Source organism: Colletotrichum godetiae, assembly GCF_030913485.1.
Source record: "Colletotrichum godetiae strain CBS 193.32 chromosome Unknown BDP55scaffold_1, whole genome shotgun sequence".
Taxonomy (NCBI): Eukaryota; Fungi; Ascomycota; class Sordariomycetes; order Glomerellales; family Glomerellaceae; genus Colletotrichum; species Colletotrichum godetiae.
The window spans coordinates 2,369,326-2,390,830 of NW_026851249.1; the positions used below are offsets into that span (position 1 = coordinate 2,369,326).

At 52.9% G+C, this 21,505-nt stretch overlaps 6 protein-coding genes across 6 annotated transcripts; 1 reads left to right on the plus strand and 5 right to left on the minus strand.

The window, feature by feature from the left end:
- Positions 1-1,966: 1,966 nt before the first annotated feature.
- On the minus strand, positions 1,967-2,748 carry BDP55DRAFT_722689 (uncharacterized protein; the record flags this gene model as incomplete). The annotated part of the gene is made up of 4 exons (XM_060578637.1): positions 1,967-2,012; positions 2,065-2,187; positions 2,273-2,436; positions 2,509-2,748. The coding sequence occupies 4 exons, from the start codon at positions 2,746-2,748 to the stop codon at positions 1,967-1,969; spliced, it is 573 nt and encodes a 190-aa protein (XP_060437254.1).
- A 1,061-nt stretch (positions 2,749-3,809) lies between these two features.
- Positions 3,810-4,145, plus strand: BDP55DRAFT_625712 (uncharacterized protein; the record flags this gene model as incomplete). The annotated part of the gene is made up of 1 exon (XM_060571517.1): positions 3,810-4,145. The coding sequence occupies one exon, from the start codon at positions 3,810-3,812 to the stop codon at positions 4,143-4,145; it is 336 nt and encodes a 111-aa protein (XP_060437255.1).
- Positions 4,146-5,059: 914 nt separating this feature from the next.
- BDP55DRAFT_22806 (uncharacterized protein) lies at positions 5,060-8,132 on the minus strand. Its single transcript, XM_060566126.1, has one exon. The coding sequence runs from the start codon at positions 7,867-7,869 to the stop codon at positions 5,065-5,067; it is 2,805 nt and encodes a 934-aa protein (XP_060437256.1). The 5' UTR covers positions 7,870-8,132; the 3' UTR covers positions 5,060-5,064.
- A 7,196-nt stretch (positions 8,133-15,328) lies between these two features.
- Positions 15,329-16,946, minus strand: BDP55DRAFT_689280 (peptidase C1-like family protein; the record flags this gene model as incomplete). Its single annotated transcript, XM_060576724.1, has 2 exons — positions 15,329-16,658; positions 16,723-16,946. 2 exons carry the CDS (start codon positions 16,944-16,946, stop codon positions 15,329-15,331), a joined length of 1,554 nt encoding a protein of 517 aa, XP_060437257.1.
- Positions 16,947-19,226: 2,280 nt separating this feature from the next.
- On the minus strand, positions 19,227-19,881 carry BDP55DRAFT_625715 (uncharacterized protein; the record flags this gene model as incomplete). Its single annotated transcript, XM_060571518.1, has 3 exons — positions 19,227-19,420; positions 19,483-19,725; positions 19,848-19,881. 3 exons carry the CDS (start codon positions 19,879-19,881, stop codon positions 19,227-19,229), a joined length of 471 nt encoding a protein of 156 aa, XP_060437258.1.
- A 663-nt stretch (positions 19,882-20,544) lies between these two features.
- BDP55DRAFT_709791 (uncharacterized protein) lies at positions 20,545-21,412 on the minus strand (the record flags this gene model as incomplete). The annotated part of the gene is made up of 2 exons (XM_060578137.1): positions 20,545-20,972; positions 21,031-21,412. 2 exons carry the CDS (start codon positions 21,410-21,412, stop codon positions 20,695-20,697), a joined length of 660 nt encoding a protein of 219 aa, XP_060437259.1. The 3' UTR covers positions 20,545-20,694.
- Between the last annotated feature and the right edge of the window lie 93 nt (positions 21,413-21,505).

A 21,505-nucleotide genomic window follows, 5' to 3' on the forward strand; every position in this document is an offset into this window, starting at 1 on the left:
AAGCTCAGGAAGTAAGGCTGGATGAACGCTTATTACTCAGGGCTGGGAATGCTGCCTGAAGGAAGAAGCTACGGAGTGGTACTCGTGTGAGAACAGAATGGATTCTTTGAGGCTCGTAACAAAAAGGCGATCCCCTGCCCCTCGACGCTATGATACGAGCCCTCAGACAGACAACTGTACTACCAATGTCTCAAACTCTCTGATTCAAAACACGATGATGTTTTTCATGGACCGATACGTCCAGCTGTTTCGGATATTCTGGGTTGAATCGCATGACAAGCGTTTAATAATCTGGCCCTATGTCGTCGGGACATTTGGGACACTAAACTTGGTGGCAGCCTGCTCCTGGAGCGCATTGAGGGTTCACCATGAAACCAACACACACAAATGACTTCTTGAGCAATAACATAGAGTTAGGTAGTCTGTGAAACTTAATAGAAGTAGTAAACACTGAGGTGAAGTAGACGCGCCCCAGTTGCAAGACTCTCGGGAAATCAACCTGATGGGCAGATTCAGTCGCATTGTGCAGATTCTTTTCCCTGGAGCTCTCTCCGACCGGTATTGGTGGCAGAGGGACATCATTGCGAATGGCTTCCTCGATTGATGGTTTGGCCTGATGGTCGGTATATTCTGTGTAGAATATTGAGAGGATGAAGGAGGGCAAGGCGAAATTCACCCTAGAGGTACAGCACATCGAGTTAATAACGGATCAGCTCGCCTCCATCCGTTTTCAGTCGTACTCTGGTTACTACTTCTCTTATATAATACCGCAGCACAAGGACTTTTGTACCAAGTAGATCACCAAGAGCGATGCCTGCAATATTGGACAGTTCTTCAAGGACTTTGCCGCCGGCGTAATGGGTACAGTCCTTTAAGAAATGTCGATCTCCGAGACCTTTAGGCTTGAAGATTCGACAGAAGGGCAATGGTTACCGTGCTTTAGATTTTGTAAAATGGGTTTCAAGCTTGTAGAGATAATTAGACAGGTGGCTGATACCACGGTACATACCTCCCGAGATACCTGCCGCTGGAGGATAAGGTGGCTGCAGACGCAGCCACAAGCTTCGAATGAACCAAGCAGTTCACACTACAACCCACATTTGAGATCTTATGTCGTGCCACAAGCTCTATAGAGGCTGAGAGGCTTGGGTATCTGATAGAAACACATAGGTACCGTTGTGGTTTAGGGATCCACATTGCTCTGAACTATCGAGTTCTGCCCTCAATCTCCTACTACCCCTTTTGCAAACACGGAGGCCACGCACGCAGATGGTTGAGGATCATCAGTTGCGGCATAAACTCCAGACTGCCAATAGATCCGCCCGCCCTTTAACCAACCTTAATGACGAAGTAAAGGAACGGAGCGAGCCCTCGTTGACGAACAGACCCCTATGATCACGGCCGACGGCCGGGCGTAGCTCACATGGTTCACACCGACGAGTTCATGTCAGGCAGTCGACCACCGATAACAAGCTTGAAATTTCCGGTCTATGATCTCTAAACTAGCCAGTGTGAGGCGAGCGGGGTCAGTAGAGCATTCTCAGCGAATGTGGAAGACGATGTGAATTCATAGTATTGACCTTAATCGAGGCTCTCAGCTCCAGCCGAAAGAGGGAGAGTACCAATCACACACTTATTTTCCTTCGGCACTTCCAAAAAAGGAAGAATTATAAGCTCAGCCCTCCTGACGGGGGAGACACGGATACGGACCTCCGACACATAATTAGAACACTATTGATAAACGATGCAGGTACTTTCAACGAGACTAGAATTCGTGCCATGGGTGCGAAATAAATCAGTAGCGACCCGACATTCTCCGCTACAAGAACCATGGGCTGATGATGGCATCGAACAGATTTATTGAATAATAGGGTATCGAGGCGAGCAGTCGGGCGGGTGAGCGATATGTCATGTGTGTGAGTGAGAGTGAAGCTGAACGGGTCTGGTGGTGGTTGGACGCATTCCTCTAGGGACCCCAAGGCGGCACCTCAACCGCGAAGCGAGCGTGATTACTTAGAGGTGTTAGTGATTTTAAAATCTCGGAAGGGTGATCCCGTAACTTACTCTGCGTTCTTAACCGCCTTCTCGGGATCTTCAAGGGCGAATTGCTTGCATAAGTCGACATCATACCCGTAGTCAGTCGTACCAAGCACGTCTCGCATGTGCGTCGCCTCATGGATAATGGTACTATCAGAATCTCAGTCAGACACAGTCTCCTAACTCACTATGATGAGAAGACATAGCTGTCCTCGGGGTCGGGACATGAACTCACTCCCACTGGTTCCGATGCCGCCCAGTAGGCGGGAGCATCGCCTCGTTGAAGTACACACTGCAAATCCTGACGTCGCCGTACGTGCCGCCAATAGTCGCGTAGACGACGGTGCTGGTACACGAGCAATCATACGAAAACGTCGTGGCTAGATCAGGCGCGAATTTCTGTTCAACAATGTCAACTTCTTATTCAACGTGATTCTCAACCATGAAGATTGATAGCTCCGCCAAACGCACTTTGAATGCCGTCAACACGCGGTTATAGCGCGCGGTACTAAACGTCCCGTACCACGTCGTCTGCACATCGCTTCCGTTGGGGTTATCCTCCAAATGCTCAATCGCCGCAAGGGACTTGTTTGTCGCTCGTTCGATGGCCGCTTCGAGGGTGACGATCTGCGCATCGGTGCAGGACTTGAAGGTCGCGGCCAGGGTGCCGGACACGATGGACAGGAGGCCTGCCAGGTGAGAGATCCTCATCTTGTCTCGTGGCTTACAATCCGAAGCGATTACTCTTTAGGACGTTGAATTAACTCTAATTTGCTTGGGAGATCGAGGATTCGCAGAGTCTTTAATCCTATAGAAAAGCGGATGTCGTGTAATCGTCTCATGTCGCTAATTCTTGGCAGACATGCATTAGGAAGGTACAAGATTGCCGGCTTCCATCTCCCGTGGACACTTTCCGTTCCAAGGTATCGGACCGCGCAGGGATACATTATCTCGTATTTTCGCTGTAGACCTGCATGGGCTTCTTCAACATCACCAGTCCATTGCTGGAAAGCAGCTCTTTGAAGATACACGATCTCACTAGAACTCGAGCACGTTCCTTGAGAAGCTTCTATATTCCTTGTGACTGCTTGACACTCTAGCAAGAGAGATTTGAAAGGTCGTCGGAAAACGTGCTACTGATGAAACTGTCAGAACTACATCATTACCAACACATTCCTCAGCAAGGTTCTTTTCTTCAAGTCAGACTACGTCCGACATAGATGACCGATGGATGGACTTTTCGCAATTGCAGGCGTCAACCAGCCACGCCACTGCGTCCATCCCAGCGACCAGCACCATTCACCTGGTCGCTCTCCATGTCGTAACATAAACCCGGCCAGTTTTATAAATAGTACAGCCATCCCCCTTGTGTTGATCTAAGGCCAACACCTACCTCGTAGCTGTCCACCATGAGAATTCCTCTAGCTGCGCGATAGGCTGGTTCGTAACCGCTTCAACGAGATGCAAATTTAGCAAGCCGGTGCTATCTCTAACACAGGCGTGGATAATAAGGCAATGTCTCGGACTTCTCGGAGACCCCGCATCCGCCTCCGTATACTCGTAGACCCGCACCCGGCCGGAGGGCGCCGGGCCTCCCGACCAGGACGACTATAAGGGAGTAGCTCCCGACCCAACGCTGTTTCCATCCAATACATCGCCAAAAGAAAAAGTAAATATACTCTCATCGGCAACAGCTTCATTGTAAAGACGGGCGATCTCAGTCAATGCTTCTGTTTCGATACCTTCATGCGGGACTCCCAACCCCCTTTTATATGGAAAAAAGGTACGTGAGGTATATCTCAAGCGCCGCAACTCAAGGCACAGCCATAATAGCTTGTGAATCATCTAACATCAGCCCGGCGGCCGAATCTTTAGAAACTTGCCCCAAGAACTGTAGAACTAGAGCTCGCCATCTATACTTGGGCAAAACCAGACAGGCATGGTGCATGGGTACAGTAGATGCCCCCACCCAGCGCGGATTCGACGAACCCTCACAACCTGTTTCTCAAATTCCCCGGCTCTCGTTCCTTCAACTAGTTCCCTCGCCTCACGCAACCTCGCTCTACGAGACGAATGAGAAGACCACTCAAGCAATCCCCTTCCCTTAAACCATGAGAGGAAGAAAAAATAAGATAAGGCGTGTTAATCGCTAAATCCAAAGTTCGTCGCTCAAACTCATCCCCACAACGCCTTCCCAAACCATTGACACCTCCGGCCAAGCCCGAGGACGAACCCCTCACCCACGAAGCTAACCTCCGTACGTCATGGTGTTCGCGCGATCCTAACACCAGTTCGTGCAAAGCACCTCACGAGACCAATAATTCTGGGCCCTCTACCCTCCACGCTCTCGTCTCGCTCCTTTGTGTCCCCAATTCTCCTTCCCGAAGGCGTCAATCGTTCATGGCTAAGCACGGCAAAAAGTGGACAGGATGTATCATATGCAAATCCAATGGTGTTTTTTTTTTTTGACATTGACCTGATAGCCGCTGAACCCAATCGCTCCACACGTGAAAGTCATAAATATCTCTCGCTTTCCCAAATCTGTTTAAAAAAAAAAAAGATGTATAAATTCAATGAAAAGATGCGCTTCTCGCTTTCAAAGGCTCCTCGTCCAATGCTGCCGTTAGATAACCAAAGCTCCGCGCATACAACTATCGTCATTTCCTGCTACATGATTCCTCTTACATCTTCTTTCGCAGGACTCCTTAGCCTTCAATGGCAAGAGTCTCGCGGTCACGCTCTCGGTGGCGGTGGTGGTGATCATCACGTCGCCTCGAGTCGTCCTCGTACTCGTCTTCGTCTCGACGATGTCTGCGGTGGCGATCTCTGTCACGCTCCTCGTCGTACCGCTCATCATCGCCTTCCTCTCTCCTGTGGTGACGGTGCTTCCGCTTCTCGTCATCTTCACCATCGCGGTCACGTGCACGATCCTGGTCCCGGTCGCGGTCACCGCGGTCCCGGTCTTTGCCAGTCTCTTCGCGTCTCCGTTCTGTTCCACGATATTAGTCTTTGTTGAAGCAAGTGCTTCTAGTCTCTCAACATACCTCTCAAGACCTGTGTTGCGGCGGCATAGGCCTGGATCTCTTCCTTGCTGAGAACGCGAAGGACGATGACAAAGTCGTCTCGGACTTCAAAACGCTCCTTGCCAACGGTCAAGGCCTCAGGGTTTACGATCTTCCGGCTGATCTTGGTCCAACGGGCACCGGGAGGAACTTCCCTCAGCTTCTTATCGTCCTTGTGAGGTGCCACACCCTCGCGAATTGGGTTGTCCTCCTCGGGGTACTTCTTGGGTGCCTTCAAGATACCCTTGAGAGGCTTTGTGTCGGACTTGTCGCGAGGTGGAGACACAACGCGGACCTGTTTATCGTCACGAGGTGGTGTAAGGTCGCGATCGCGGTCGCGATGTTCATCTCTGGATGAAGTAACATTCGAGTCGGCTGAAGGGAGTGAGACGGGTGATTCTCTCTTTGGTGGCGGTGACTCCTTCTTGGGTGAAGGCGTGCGTTCCTTCGGCTCTCTGTGCGGCTCGCGGAGCGGAAGATCGGCATATGTTTGCTTGTCCGATCTGTCGTCTCTCTCAGATCGTTCGGGCCTGTCCAATCGGTCGGATCGTTCGTATCTATCAGACCGCTCTGTACGCTCTGAGCGCTCCGGACGTTCTGAGCGCTCTGGACGTTCTGAACGCTCCGCCCGATCGGCACGGTCTACACGGTCTACACGGTCTGATCTGTCAACAGGAACCGGGACCCGTTCTGGCTTGTCATCCTTCATGGCTGCCAGTTGCTCCTTCAACTCCCGAATATCGTTGGTGTTGGTAGGGTTGAAGCCAATCTGCCGCTTCGGGCGTCTTGACTTTTGCTCGTCATCTTCGGGGGACGCATCTCGTTGTGCAGTTGTAGAATCGCCCGTGAGCTTGGCTTCGCCATCTCGGCGGTTACGGTCGCGATCACGCTCTCGGTCACGCTCCCGATCACGTTCTCGGTCACGCTCTCTCTCGCGTTCTTTTTCGCGCTCCTTCTCACGATCACGAACGTCTGCCTCTTGCTCGGCGGCAGCTCTGCGAGTCTCGACAATGACGGGTGCACGGTCACGAGGGTCCCGAGACTCCTCCCGAGGCTTGTATCTCTCGGCAGCACGAGCTCCAGGGTCCTCTTCGTCGCTTCGGCGCCGGGACTCCCGCTCCGGCTTTTCGGGACGCTCGTCCTTCTCCTTCTCCTTTTCCTTTACGGCCGAGCCAAGGCCAATCGCGGTGGCGGCAAGACCGAGCCCTGCACTCAACTTATCACGTAGTCGCTTCCGCTCGGCTTCGTCCTCATTGGCCGTGCTAGTCCGCCGCAGGTGACGATCTTTGTCATTTTCGACGCGAGCTGAATCACGCTTTGGACGATCCTTGTCCTCTCGTCGCTTGGATTCATCGTCGGAGCCTCTCTTGACATCCGGAGGCGATGTTCGATGACCACTTCGAGACTCTGGTCGGTGACCACCGCGTGACTCCGGTCTATATCCAGTGCGGGAGTCTGGGCGATAGCCATTCCGAGACTCGGGCCGTGCCTCCCTGCGTCGGTCTTCAAAGTCGCCGCCAACGGGAGCCGAGTCTGTACGAATACCGAAGCCACGGCTAGTCACGCCGTTGTCATAGTAGTCACCGCTGCCATAAATGGGATCGTACTTGCGGTCAGGCTCCCGAGCTTGTCGCTGAGCCCGATCGTCATCGCGGCTCCTGTAGTAGTCCTCGTGATGGCTTGATCGAGGAGGAGCTTCGTTGTACACTGACACAGGTCGCCGAGAGGCAGCCGCTCCTGCGACAGTTGCCGCAGCCACAGAAGTCGCCGCGGCTACATCCATAGAAGAAGGGATACCACCAGTGGAGCGTCGGCTTGTTGGGCTGGGAGGAACTGGTAGGTGAACGGGCGCCACAGGGGCAGCCGGAGGAATCGAGCTTTGGGACGGATCATATACATTTGTGGAAGAGCGGTTGATTTTGTCCAATCCCCAGGTGGTAGGCGGCGGACCTGCTCGCTGTCGGCCGGCGTCGTATGCACGACCAGTGCTTTCAGTCGTGGTGACATTAACACTCGGTCGGTAATAGCCACGATCGATACTCTCTCGCCTGCGTGATCGGGAAGGAGGCCGAGTGTGGTCCAAGTCGTATCGTGCCAAGTCGCTTGGTGTTGTATATTCGTAGCCATCTGTGCCACCAATATCTGGGGCATTTCCATGGCGGGAGGAGTTGGCATATATGGCTGAAGATCTCGAAGGGCGATACGAATCGTGCCTAGACGGTGTAGGATCGAGGGTTCGCTCGCGCATGCGGGTAAATTCTTCGTTGTCCATTGTTGCGCTGTAAGAGCCACCGCGATGATGGCTTCGAGAACGTATGGATGACGCAGGCTGCGTGTAGAATGTCGAGTCGCTGGAGCGATAATCATCGCGAGTTGGGCTGCTGTGTCTGTTGCTGGACGAGTGGTGCGATGATGAACTGGCCTGCGGCGGTCGGGTGGTTGTGGTGACAATGACTGGTCGGGCAGAGGTAGAGTCGAGGGTCGATGAGCGATGAGAGCGATTACGGCTCGCTTCTCTCAGGCCGGGGCCGCGAGCAAGGGGGTCTTTGGTGACTGCATAAGTCGTCGTCGTGGTCGTCGGCGTGCCGGAATGATGCGGTCGTGAACTACCAGAGGCATATCTTGTCGAGGACGTGGGCATGACATGAATATCACCCCCATACATGGAACTGTAGCCAATACTGGTGGGAAGCGAAGCCCTCGCAGGATTGAAAGTGGGCGACCTCGGCCGAGCGGTGGTGTACCGCGACGATGAGTAGCGGTGATCCATGGCAACGTCGAGTCGTCCAGTCGTCGACAAATCGTCCTACGTGTGGCTTTCGCTTGTCGCCGTCGAGGTGCCTTTTCTCCGGAATGAGTTGGATAAGGCAGAATGCTCAGCGCCTCGAGGGTGCACGTCGAGGGAGGAGGATGAGGTGAGGAGGGGCAGTCGGGAATTGGGTTGGGCGCTGACCACCTTGAACAGATGGATATGAAGCGGAACGGCCGTAGCGGCTGGATGCACGTCGCAACCACGTGAGGAATTCCGCCCTAAGGAAATTTGGTCTCTTCTTCTCTCACTTTCCTAAATTTTTTTCTTCCCCCTCTCAGTCGCTTTGACTTGGAGGTACTTTAGCGCCCTTTTTCGGGCTGTCGCTTGTTTGGGCGTCGAGGTGTCTCACTTTGTTGTCTGATTTTGGGCGATAGAGCTACCAAGTGGACGGTGCTCTATTTTGTTCGTTTTTTTTCCCTCCCTCTTTTGCACGGAGGGCGAAGGAGAGAAAGAGGAGGGGCGAATCGTTAGGATACCCGCTGAAATGGAATGTGAGGTGGATTCTTTTTGGCTGATGAAAGATGGCGGGGTCCCGGTCTCCTCTCAGATCACTTCAGTCTGGTCTCTTCCCGTTCCTTTGGTCGTGTTTGTAGTGGAAGACCCCCGTCAAATGGGCTGGGTCAGGTCGGGTTCTCAGGTCGGGCTAGCAGGTCGGGCTGGAGTTGGGTGGACTCTGTCGTCGGATCGCTGTCGAAACGTCCCAGTCTGTCTGTTGTGGACTGGAGTGGAAATTCAACTGCATGCATCTGCAGTACCGTAGGAAAAGAGGGGCGAGTCAGCTTTGTTAGGAGATTCAAGTAGATGTTGAATGGGCGGGCGTAGTCTCAAAAATAGGATGAATGAATGCATGCAAGGTCTCCATATGGTTCCATACCATACACTGTGGATGGTTGTGCCGAGTATAGACCATACGCATGGCGTGTTTGTACGTACAAGAAAGATGAGGTGAAGAAGCGGGATGTGTGTATGTAGGAGGAAGAGGGAATCACCTACCAGATATCGTAATACATCGTAATACAGAGAATAACGTCACTGAGGCTGAGGCATCCGAGAAACGCAAGAGAGAGAGCCAGACGGGAAGGGGGGGCAAAAATTGGGCAATGGTTGAAGACACTGCGACGTCGAGTATTTTGGGAGGGGGATTATCCCAGGCGCAATGACGGAGGGAGGAGTCGACTGATCCCTGTCGAGTGAGCAGCAAGGATCGCGGGGGGTTTGCTTTGATGATGGATGCTGATGGATGGATGCACCGGGGCCCTCTCCAGCCCGTGTATCCTTATCCCCTTATTAGCAGAAATGTCAGGGAGAGGAGACAGTCAGCAAACAATGGAACAATACGACTGGTTGCCCGAGAGCTTGTCTTCGGTGTAGGGGGGAGCCGGCTGTAGTAGGTATACGGAAGTACTGAAGGCGTCGTGTTGGTGGTATCGGTACGGACGTTGACGAATTCTGCGAAAACCAAGGACTTGGGTGATAAGGCCAAGGATGTCACTTTGCCGAACCGTGTACTCAAGGCGCACAATGTTCCTCCAGTAGGGGTCTTCGGAAGATGGCGAGTGGCTGCGGTTATCCGGACTTGACGACGGCTGGTCGCTTCTCGTCGTGACAAGGCTGCATGTAGCGCAAATGCCAAAGAGCGTCTTGTTCTTGGGCGCTGACCTCTGCACGTGAAGTATTGCTAATGATCGCCAGAGGTATTTGGTTGTACCTTGTCAAGTTGTCCTAAGCTGACGAGAAAGATTGGTAGAAAATGGGCGGACGTGCGTCAACGTCAATGCCAATGCTGTGAGGTAGCGCCGCCGTCAGTGACGGAGCAGCCAACGAGATGACGGCAGACTGATACCAGTACCGGGTGGTTTGGCCTTTTTCTTCCCACTGTTAGACTTCTTAGCCCACCGCAGTAACGGCAAGCGTGTCGCCAGCTAGGTTGACAATCAGCCACAGAGTCTAGTTGAAGTTGCTCAGACTCGAGGTCGAAGATTCAGGCCAGTCAGAGGGTACATGCAGGAGCAGTTTGCTTGGCTAGGGCCGTTTCGTCTCTGCAGTGTAGATGGTTCTCACAAAGTTCAGATGAAAACCAGGCGGACATCGCATGAGACGGGGGTTCTGGAGTTGACATGCAGTTCCTGTCTCGGTGTCTGCTTTTCGGTGGCGGGTGGTCCTCAATCAGCTACAATAGCAGAAAGCCAAATTCTGCTCGGAATATTCGCTGCTAAACTGTGAATGTCGAGACGGATTGTGGCTTTCCAGCTGGCAGGATCTCAGGAGCTTTACCCCGTCCCGGAACGTGCGATCCGTTGTACTTGAATGGTGATTTGATCGCAACGAAGCTGCTTGCTGACCGCTGACGTCTCGGGATGCGAAATGGAATGTACCTCCAAAGACAATGATGATGATATTATGCAGAGGACTGCACATTAGATAACATGGATGGTGGCCTCAACCCAAAGTGCAAAAGCGTCCCGAGACAAGGGAGAGGCGAGAGCGCAGGTGCCGCGGAACGAACTCAGCCAAGATTGGTGTAATTATTCCGACCCAAGGGTCCGACCTGATGGCGCTGGCTCAGGAGAATGAAACTTCAGGTAGCAGAGCCTTCCCGCGGTGGGATGTGAGACGGCCCTCCATACCTCAAAGGCGAGGCAAAGAACCCTGCTATTGGTGTGAGCAAGCATGTAGTTGACGGGTTGATGGCTGTTGGCAAGGTGCTGATGGTGTGCAAAACGGTCGCTCTCTTGCCGTTTTGGGAAGCCGGTTGTCGTCCGTGTCGATCATGGCGATGACGTCCTGCTGGCTGGACGTGGATCAGGACTGAGAAGCTAAGTTGAGGCCAGGATCAGGACCACACCGGGCTGGTCGGTTGGAGTTTGGCGCTTTTCAGGCCCGGCGAAGTTTCCAATCCTAGATTTTCAACCTTTCAGCCAAGGTAAGGAGGGTCTGGGCCACGTCTCTCAATGCCTGGTGGAATGGCCTGGAAGACCTTTGCTGTTGTCGACTGGTAAAGAGAGATCCAGCTGCACTCCAAAGGATTGGGCAGATAACATTCCATCGCCACCGACGAGATCCTGTGACACTGTACCTGACGGGGACTGTCAACAACTGCTACCTACCACAGTATGAACAAGCCAACAGTCATCGAGTTTCCAGTGTTGAATGTATTCAAAGGTGCCTGGTTCTGCGTGGATATTGCATACATACGCATTCAATGGCACGTTGGCAACGGGACGAGAGAACTTGCGCCAGACCGCTCCAGGGGCGCTCAACCCCGAGATTCCATTCGCACAATTTCTGTCATCGTCTCGAGGGTCGACGTTGCAATTATCTCTTCTGCGGCGTGTGTGGTCCGTTGCTCTGAAATTCGACGGCGCCTGTCTCGATGCTAAGGGTCTACGGCAGGGGAACTGCTCGGGTCCCTGACTAATAGATACGGTCGGTTACCAGTGACAACTAGAAAGGCAGGCGAGAATTTGACCGACGTCAGCGTCAGCGGAAATGATGGTGACTGGATCTCGAAATTTGTGTTAGCGCGTGGTGACGACGGGGAGCATGGCCGAGGGACGTCTATGGACGCCAACCGTTCGGGACGGTTGGCGAATTATTGCGTTTGGCTAGGAATGGCCTGTACTGGGGCCAATGGAAGATGCTGTTTGGTGCATGAACATGAACACGTAGGGAGCCCACGGCCATGTTCTTCTGTTCCCTCGTTTTCTTCTCCGTTTGCATCGATCAACCGGTTTGGATGTCACAGAATGAAATTACTTCATTTGCAGCTCCAAGAGACCAGAAGTCTAGACCGCGCCGCCGTCATGCTTGAAGATGGACCATCTTTAGAAGGCAGGAGGAACCCTCGGGTCTTGCAGGTTTGCTCTTGCCATTGAATCCTGAGGTACTTGTGTACTTTCCACTTGCTTTGTCAGGGAAGGTACCGAGGTACGTATCAAGGGAGTCTGGGAGGGAAGGGACGTTCAACAGAAAACGGGAGGACAGGAGCAAATCAACGACGTGCCGCTTCATCGACGGTTCGCTCAAACTTCAACGGTCAACCATAACCAGAGACGTGGATGTTGCGCCCTCCTAAATTCCTTCAACATCGGAAAGGCAATGTGCCCCCTGAAAACATACACTCATGAGCACCGGAGAACAATAACGGCCTGTCACTATTGGTTGCCTCGTCGCAGTCTCTGTTGCTTGCCACACGCTTATCCTCCACTTCTCAAACCTTAACTACCACGATCCCTTCCTCTCGCGGGCATTGAGGCGCCCATTGTCGTCCACCGCCGCCTGTCGTGTGCTCCACTGAGCCGGTAATCCGACTTTGACTCCAACCATGTCCATGTTCGTGTGGATGTCTCTGAGCGACCTTTCACAGCCCCTGGCCCGTCGGGCTCTGTACGATCCATCAGGTTGCCAAGTGCAAGACTCTTCACTGCAACTGCTGTGGTATCGTCCGGTCCGCGGTACATCCAACACCATGCCCCGTTTCGACCCAACCAACACCTCCTGCATTTTCGGCCTCAGTTTTCCTGCGTCTACCTGCCTGTCGTGTCCCTCGCCCTCGCCCTGATGGCTGTCAGTTGTCGACAATGCAACCGCCAAGCAACAAGCCCAACTATGGGCCGTGTCGAAAACTCTGGAACCCTCTCCGCGCCGCCATCCCCGGGCTTGAGTTCGATACCATACGACGCTAGGCGTTCGGAAGTATGGATATCACCACCATTATTGACTGGGCGATGCCGACGGAACACAGCGGCTGACGGCAGACCACCCCGCACCACTTCACCCATTTTCAAACCACGACAACCTCTCGCCGTACTAAACTAGTTCTCTCGTCAACACCATGGCCGGTCAGATGCCGCCACCGAAACTCGATTTCGCCCTCCCCTCACCTTTGGACTACATCTGCAGCATCTCACCTTTCTGCAAGGCGCATACCCATATTAACTGCATTCAAAGACCACGCCACAGCGCAAAGCATACCACCAAACAAGCAATGACTTGCGTCTGCCCGCCCTGACTCAATCCCCCTTAGGCCTTTCTGCGTCTACAGCCCGCAACTGCCGCGTGGGGTCAACGGGGCTGATCTTTGAGCCCCAAAGATGCGATGCAACTCGACATGTCTCCGTTGCTTGCTCACCGCTATACTCTGGCGACACCCAGCTGTTGCCGCAGTATTTCCCTCACTTGCAGATTGCGGCATTACTTGCATGGGCAAGCCGCAAATGCATGGGAGAAGGCAACAAGTGCAACGTCTCCCAGGCTGCCTTGCCCGTGTGAGGTGACGAACGATACTCAACACCAGGGATGGCTGTCTTGACAGCCACGCAGATGACCGAAAAGAGGCAACGGCGATGCTCTCTCCCGTTTTTCTTCCGCCCAGACAAGGAGCATCCCATTTTCATTGCTTCGCCAAACAGCCCTGCCGAAAGACATGGTCTTAGCGGGCCTGTCGTTGAGGGTGTACACTACATACTACTAACTGGCTTGACTTGCCGACCTGTAGGCTGTTCAACGCGCTCCTTCGGTGAACAACGAGACCACTTCGCCTTGAACACTACTTACTCTGCGGGGGCTTGCTCTCGTCTGCTGTGGTCCCCATCAGACAACGTTGACACTTGGGCAGGGGCGGTCCCGGAGACCCGCCAACAACGTCCGTTCCGGCGAAGCCCAAGACGGGGATGCCCCGGTTCTGACAGCCCTAAGCCACCAAGCAGCGCCGTTGGATTCACGCCCGACCTGTGTCGGGCGCATCCGTCCAGAGGGCATTTGCTATCCATTTCAGGTCGTTCCGCTTTATTGACCCACGAGTGACCTGTCCCAGCCTTTCAAAACCGTCAATTCGGTGAATGAAGGAAAATTGTGAGATGCTTATTCTCGCATCTCGATCTCGCAACGTTTCATCCAGATCGGCCGACGATGGCGGGCCTTGATGTGCTACGTGCGCAGGCTTGATACGAGATGATGCTCTCCACCAAGCTCAGAAGATGCAACCGACAGCTCAATTTACGCTGAGCTCCTAACAGGCAGGGCGTTGAGGTCTGAAATGGCCTGTTTCCCACGTGGTTCTTTACAGTGCCAAGAAAGCACCGCACTGCCATCTGAATTGAGGCCATAGTCTCCGTAATCTGAACCCGCGCTGGCAAATGTGCGGCTGAGGCTGTTGACCAGTCACGCAGACATTGGCACTTCACAGATCGTTGGCGCTCCTGACCGAGCCAGTGCCTGGAGAGCTACATTAGCAGGGCAGACAATGACACTGACTACACTGAATAGTTGACCTGAGCACTAATGCGCCGTCAAGCGGCACTTGGCCATGCGTGATGGAACTAGTTTCTATCTAAGCGTAGTCCGTTCTTCCACGTGCCGCGATTAGACTCAACTTTGTCGACCGGCGGTTGGTCTAGTTCATGAAGGGCTTAGACAGGGCGCAAACTGATGGACTATGCGGCCTAGCTTCACGTCTTTGCTATCAATTTTCAGCCCATCAGAACACATCTTACGGTCTCAAGCAAGAGTATGCCTCAAAGGCGACGAGAAGATGTGGTAGGCTCGTGGCAAGTAACAACAGACTCAGCATTGCCGAAGCTGGCGCCAATAGTGACAAAAACTCTGCCTATACGCAAGGGCCCGCCATCGGGACCCCCTTCGCTTCACTTTTCGTCTTTTTGAGGCCAACAACCCGCCCAAACCAAGCTATGCAGAACGCGTCCGGCCTTGGAAGATAACTTTTGCGGGCCGGGCAAGACACAAAAGTGTACGAAGTATAAGCTGCTTACATGACTGGACCCTTTGTCCCGGACACCCGGGCGAGACCATTTTCGGTGAAGTGAAGTGGGGTTCCTTGCCCTAGAAAGTATTTGGCGAAGCGGAAAAGAACCCCGGGGTTCGTGGTCGACCGCCCCGGGGAAGGTGTCCGGGTCTTCGGGCTGTCTCCGTCCCGGAGACGGTGTGCGGGGGCGCGCATGTTGATGGTAAATGGAGCTGGAGATGGAAACTGGAGCAGAGGTTGACGGGAACTTTGACAGAAGTTGATTAATGATGAGTTGGCGTAGTCCACACATAGTCCACTTCGTGCGTCGTTGGTCTGACGCCGGTCCGGATTGAGCTAGACGACCGTTGACGGCGCCGGACCCAAAAGTGTCTCCATCTCGATGCTGGGTTATCCCGTGGGCAAGAGCTGTCAAAACCACGACCGCGGATAAAAAATCAATGGTTTTCACGTCGACCAAGACTGCGTTCAAGTGGGTTTCTATTTGAGACTAGTAAATTGACACGCTGTCTGCTGTAGCTGAAGGATTCTGAATCATCATCTGTATCATACGCAGAAGAGGGGGAAGCAGATGAATAGTATGCATCCATCTTTCTCACAAACACCCCTCCCCATCTAACACGGCATCGGCACACGCGGGATCTACAAAGATCTCTAAGCCAAACTGCACATGGGATCCCACAGCGGCAGCACAGTCGGCTCCGTCCCAACCACGCCGCGGACCTCCTTGCTCAGGAACCGCGGATCAACAACAGCCTGGTAGACAAACTCATCCATCCACGCATCGCTCATCACGAACCACCCCTTATCGCCCGCGCTCTCGCCCCAGCTATTCTGCACCCTCCACCGCACACTCTCGCCGCTCTCCTCGTCGAGGTGCACGGCAGTCAGCACCATGGCGTGCGTCATGGCGCTCTCGCCCGTCCGGAGACGGCTGGCCTTATCCATGCCCAACAGGGAGACATTGAACCCGAGCTCGTAGTCGATGAGGTCGAGATCCATCACCCCCGCGGAAGAATTACTGAATTTCCCGACATCGGAGCCGAAGAAAACGGGGAGTCCGGCTTTGATCATGGATACGCAGGCGGATTTGAGGGTGGCCATGGAGACGTTTACGTAGGTTACGCCGCGGCCGCCTACGATGTTGCCTAGGCGGTCGACTGTGAGGAGGGTGAGTGGCGGGTGGCGCGGGTCGTGGACGAGGGAGACCATGGAGTCGATTACGGAGGAGGTGATGCGTAGGTCGGAGGAGTAGATGTCGCGGGCGAAGGATTGAGGTGTTGTTTTGAGGGTGTGGGGTTTGGAGGATTTGTCGAGGTAGGTCCAGGTGAATTCTTCGCGCGGGTTGGGGGGCGGGCCGAGGGCGAGGGTTAGGATGGAGAGGATCTCGCGCATCATTTTCTCTTTTGTTGCAGTCAGGGTTTCTGCTGCTGAGGAGGCAGAAGAGGGGGAGGAGGAGGAGGAGGATTGGACGAGTTTGCGGAGGATGAGGGCGTATTCGCGGAGCTTGGTCTTGACGATGGAGTTGAGGACGCCCGAGTTCATGGCGTTCCACGAATCTGGGTACAGCGCCTGCGGGACGAGGCCGTACTTTTGGACGAGGTTGTAGACCATGTCCCATTGTCCTCCATCACTCACGATATCGCCCAGCAGGGCCTGGACGAGGCGTCCGTCGAGATCCTCTCCCGCGGCGGCAGTGTCGATGATTTGCTCGAGAAAATAGTTTGATTTTTCGAGCTTGTCCCAGAAGAAGAGGTAGGATTGGGAGAGCTCAAACGATTCGAGGCTGTAGCGGCGCATGAGGGCGACGCGGAAGACGTTTGTGGAGGCGAAGAGCCAGCAGCGGCCTGAGGAGCGCTGGTTCGTGATAGGACCGCCTTCGAAGGGGATGCGGGTGTTGAAGATTTGGGGGTCGGCGAGTTTGGTTGCCGTTGAGGTTAGGACTGTGCGGGGGTCTGCTGTGCTTAGGGCCGTGAGGGCGAGTCTGTTGGAAGAAGAAGAGTCAGCTGTGGTGTTTTGGTGGATGAATTAGAAGAAGAAGTATTTACTTGTTCTTGGGGTCGGCGAGGAACCTCGACTGCCAGGACTGCGTCTGTTGGACGGGGAGACCCTCTGGCTCGCGGACGAGTCTGATGTCGCGCTTCTCGTCATCGCTGCCGCTGGCAGCCACGTTGACGAAATCATCGTCGGTGACTTGGAAGCGGCGGAGACGCTCGAGGAGGGCCTTTTCGTTGGAGACGTCGACAGTGGGTTTGGATGTTTGGGAACCCATATTGACTGCTCTACTCTGTGGTTTGCCCTAGATCCAAATAGAGGTTGCGCTTGCTGTTGAGCTTGAAGTTGATAATGAAGCTATCTTATTAGCAACGCAAGGAAAGCTGAGGGTGAGAAGGATGATGAGCTGTCTTGAAGCCCGTTTTTTTTGCTTTAGCCAAGCAAGATCAAGCAATCGTCAGAGGTCAAGAAGCTTAGGGATAAGAAAGAAGTTCGGCTCTCCATTCAAGTCTACATAAAGAAGGTCGGGCTGCGGGCGTGGTATTTAAGACAAAGGAACCGATAACGCGAGTCGTAGACTAGAAACCCCCGCGACCCCTCACCACCCTCCATCCTTCACTCCGATCCGCCTGATACCGAGCAAATGCTACAGAGAAGGGGTGCAAAGGTGTCTCTCCAGGTTGCTTCGCTTGTGCTTGCTAGCCAGCTAGGTCGGGAAGGTCATGAACAAGCTTCCCGGGGTAAAGTTGGGTGTGTGGTGCCCGCACTTGCGCGTCTCCCTTCTGTCTCACTCTCACTACCTATCTCTCTGTCGACTGCGTTTCTCTTATCAGTTGGAGTCGAGTCCGAGAAGGGATGGAGGGGTCTGGGGTTCGCTTTAACGTGCTTCATGGGAGAAATCCAGCCATACAGCGATGAGAGTTGGGGAACTTTGGGGTTGGGTCGACAGGGATTAAGTGCCCACGAGGCAGCGATTGGAGAGTCACGCACCCGCAGACGGCGCGGACGGCCGGGGAGGATGAGTGGCCGGGGACCATCAAGGTGCTTACTATGAGACGGAATGTCGGGGAGAGGAGCACATGACGAGGTGGGTTGAGGGGATTGATTGAGGTGTTCCTGCGGTATGTGAGTTTTCGAGTAATGGCGATTCTTCAGGCGGTAGCACGCCATGGGACTCCACGATTGTTAAGTGCAGAGGTGCTGGTTAACGTGTGCATCTTTGCTGGAAATCATGTCTCGCCTATGTGATCTGACATTCGGATGAACATCAGTCGCTTACGAACCCCGTTGGACATGAGCTTTTGGGTAGATTCGTTGACTTGCTCCCTCTTTCCGGTGTTTAAGAGGTGCCATCTCAAATTTGGCGTCATCAACAGCCTCAGATAGGTAAGAGGTGCACTGAAGCAGCAACTACCTTTATACAACTCTGGAATACAGGTAAAACTTGATCGAGAAATACGTAGGAGATAAGCTCAGCATTGCGATCGAGTCCAGTCTCGTGCGATACGGAGGCCCCACCAAATCGGAAGGACCGGGAGAGGACCGGGAAAAGCGGGGCCGAGGTTTTCAACTATTTGAGGCAGCTATCACGACTGAAAGCTTGCGTTGAACGCGAGCTGTGAAATACATCGATACACCTTCGACATGTATCAAGGCAGAATTGTTCCGCTCTTCAACGTTTAGCGACGTAGCCGGCTAGAGACTGCGGAGCAAAGGACAGGGCAGGTGGAATGAAATAAGTAAGGGACAGGGCAGGACATAGAACTCTGACGAGCAGGAAGAGCATATTACGTCTTGCTTTCAGGAATAGACTGGGTATCATGAAGCAAGAAGGGAAAGGGAAGGAAGTTCGGAGGAGGAGGAACCTGGCGCAGACAGACCGCGAGAGGCATTCGGTGTGGACATGACAAGGATTTCTTGAGGTATAAGCTGGATGATTTGTTAGAATGCCAGAACACCTTAAATCACGCGATGCGGAGAGGACATCCAAGTCCCTGAACTATGGTCACACCAACCGTTGTAAAGGGTGAACGCCTATCGAGGCGTGGAAACTTCCACTCGGGTGCTAGATGTTGAGGCTCTATCTGTTGATCACTCATTTTGGCATTCTATAAAGCGATCTTCAGGCTAGAAGATATGCTCGACTGTTGGGAACATAGTTTGCAGAATAATCTCTCTTGCCTAGCGCGTCCTTTCTTGCGTCACCGAGCATCAAACTTCGGTGCATACCATTCTCCTACCGGGACATGTTTGATAAAAATAGTTTTCTTTTTCTTCTTCTGTCACTATAGTTATTCGTCCTTTTCCCGGTCATTTTTTCTCGTTTTAGGCTTTGGCAGTCATAGAAATGCAATAAAGGAACGTAAGGTGAGCCACGTCGGTGATCAAGTCTGTCCCAAAGCCTCCCGAACCTCCTGATCAAGCCGGAAAGCGCCACATTCAGCCCCCTAACTGCCTAACTTGCTTGTGTCAATCTTTAATAGCCTCCTTGTGCTGTATTTCCAACATGGTAGGTCTTCCTAGGCTGGCAAGCAATATTTGTTTTCGTACGGGCAATTTAGGCACTAAAATCCGCCACTAAGACTATGGCATTGTCCTCGAAGCCGATGTGTCTTTCTGTGACGGATTTTGGTTGTCCAGCGAAATTCATCTCAATATTCTTAAGAGATGCGGCTAGCTCGGAGGGACCTAGGCCTTGAGTGCCTTCAGACGTTTTCCTGTTACTGGCTGGGTTCATGAGGATGTCTCTCACTGTAATCCCTCAGTCAGTAATCCTTTTCACGCAGCTGAGTTTGATGATTGCGATGCATTACCTTTTCCGAGATCAGCCTTGAGGTGCTTCAGCAATTCGTCATCACCCAGCTTTGCCTCATAGTCTGGGCCGAATCGCGCTTTGAATAGGTCTCCTTGCTTCACCAAGACCCCCGACAAGTCCGCATTGCAAAGCTCAGGGTCTTCTCTGCATACCAAGATTTCATTGATGATAACGTGGCACTCAACTTGTAGAGAAAGTATCGTAGCGCGGGTTTTGGAAGAAAGGGGCGCAAATGCCATGACTGCGGAAGGAAGCAAATTCATTATAGAAACGTAGGTGGCGAGTAAATAAATGTTAGCTAGGCACTTGGGAAGGAGAAGTGAGTCCTTATATTTTCCGGAACAGGCGAGATATCTCTCATACCTTCAGCTAGCAAACATTCATGACAAAGAGGCATGTTCAACGAATGCCGCCGACCAGCTTATCCCGACGAGCACATGACGATCGAGCTTGACAGCACCCACTGTTCACTTGACAGTCCGAAGTCTTCTTTCTCTATGTCCACCGAGAATTATTCTGTGCGAGACAAGCAGTTAGCAGTCTACCGACGTGAGCGAGATTCTTATTCAAAATCGTCAGTGGCGGTTTCCCAGTCCTTTGTGCTTCGACCCAGGATCCTGGTACAGCGTTGACGATCGTAGATGCCGATTTCCACGGTTTGTTTCCGCCTCGATATTCCTCCTCCTTCCATACCGTCAATGCTGCAAGTGCTTTTTGCGTGTTCTTGGTGACCCCAGCGATGGGGGTAGGAGGCCCGGCTGGCAGTGGCACGCAGTCAAATTAAGAAAGATTTTGATAATAATAATACTTTATTTTGTGTTTTTTTTTTTTTTCATCCCGTTTTTTTATAGCTTTTGTTCGTAGGTCCGTATGTGAAGAGAAAAGAAAGAAAAACACCCAGAACCATGAGAATGGTGGAAACACCCCTCAGAAACACAATCGACACCAAAGCCATTTGGAGTAAGCAAGCCAGTCAAATACTGCCGCATTCATTGTAACCGCCTAACATCCGTAAACTGCTCTTCAAGCCCGGCGGCGCTGTATTCGAACATGCAGTGGAGGCTGAAGTCGATTTCTCCCAAACTCGCTTGGTAAGCCCGCGTCGTGGCTGTTGACCGTGCATATGAGACCACAGAGTATTGAAAATGACGAATGCGATCGGTTCGACTAGCTCGTACTTCCCTGCCGGCTGCGGGAATGGAGTATGTTTCTATACAAGGGGCTCGCACAGTACGCTCAGCAGGTACTTGTCCGAGATGCGAGGAATGACACCTTCATCCCAATTTGAAGAGTAGTCGGCATATCTGAGCTGGAGCAGTAGCAAACGCATTGGAATCATCCTGGACAACACTAAGCCCAGTCGTGACCGTGGGCCGATGCCCGGGGTAGTATCTCTGGTAACATCCTGACCGGGCAGTATGACGGGGTCTTGCAAAGTGGCTTTGCCATGCGGTGTGTTTTGAAGCCGGCCATCGAGCATCCGCCATACTGCATTACTCCGGTCAGCATTCAAACCCGTTGAGCTTGAGCCGTTGCGATGATCTACCTTCGGAGAGATGAACGTAAAGAGCGTCCAAGTCCATCTGCATATCTTTGGAAAACTGGGGGTGATTATCAAGGTAATTGTCGAATACTTCCTTCCCTTCCTCTGACTCCCCCCCGTCTTTGTCGAAAACAAGGACTTCATGACCCCACGCCATGAACCCGGCCTGAAGCCTCTCAACGGCACGGACCACATCAGGATGATCTGATCCCCTCAAGATGCTTCTAAACAGTCTCGCACAACTCTCAACCAGCTTAGATGCTCTTGCGTGTCCGAAACTGAATACGTGCTTGTGATTTGAAGTGGCTGTGAGCACTACATCCATTAGTCCCGAGTCTATGGATATGGAGTTCATTCGCGACGGGTCCAGCATTGTGTCGGCCATGATTGTCGTAGCAGTTTCGTGGTTTCGATGTCGGTAACAGAGATGTGTGCGAGAAGTGATGAAGCTAGGTATTGGAAAGAGAGGATGTCGGTG

Excerpts from the sequence above, each read along its gene's own strand:
- BDP55DRAFT_22806 (XM_060566126.1), bottom strand. The coding sequence starts at position 7,869 with ATGGATCACCGCTACTCATCGTCGCGGTACACCACCGCTCGGCCGAGG.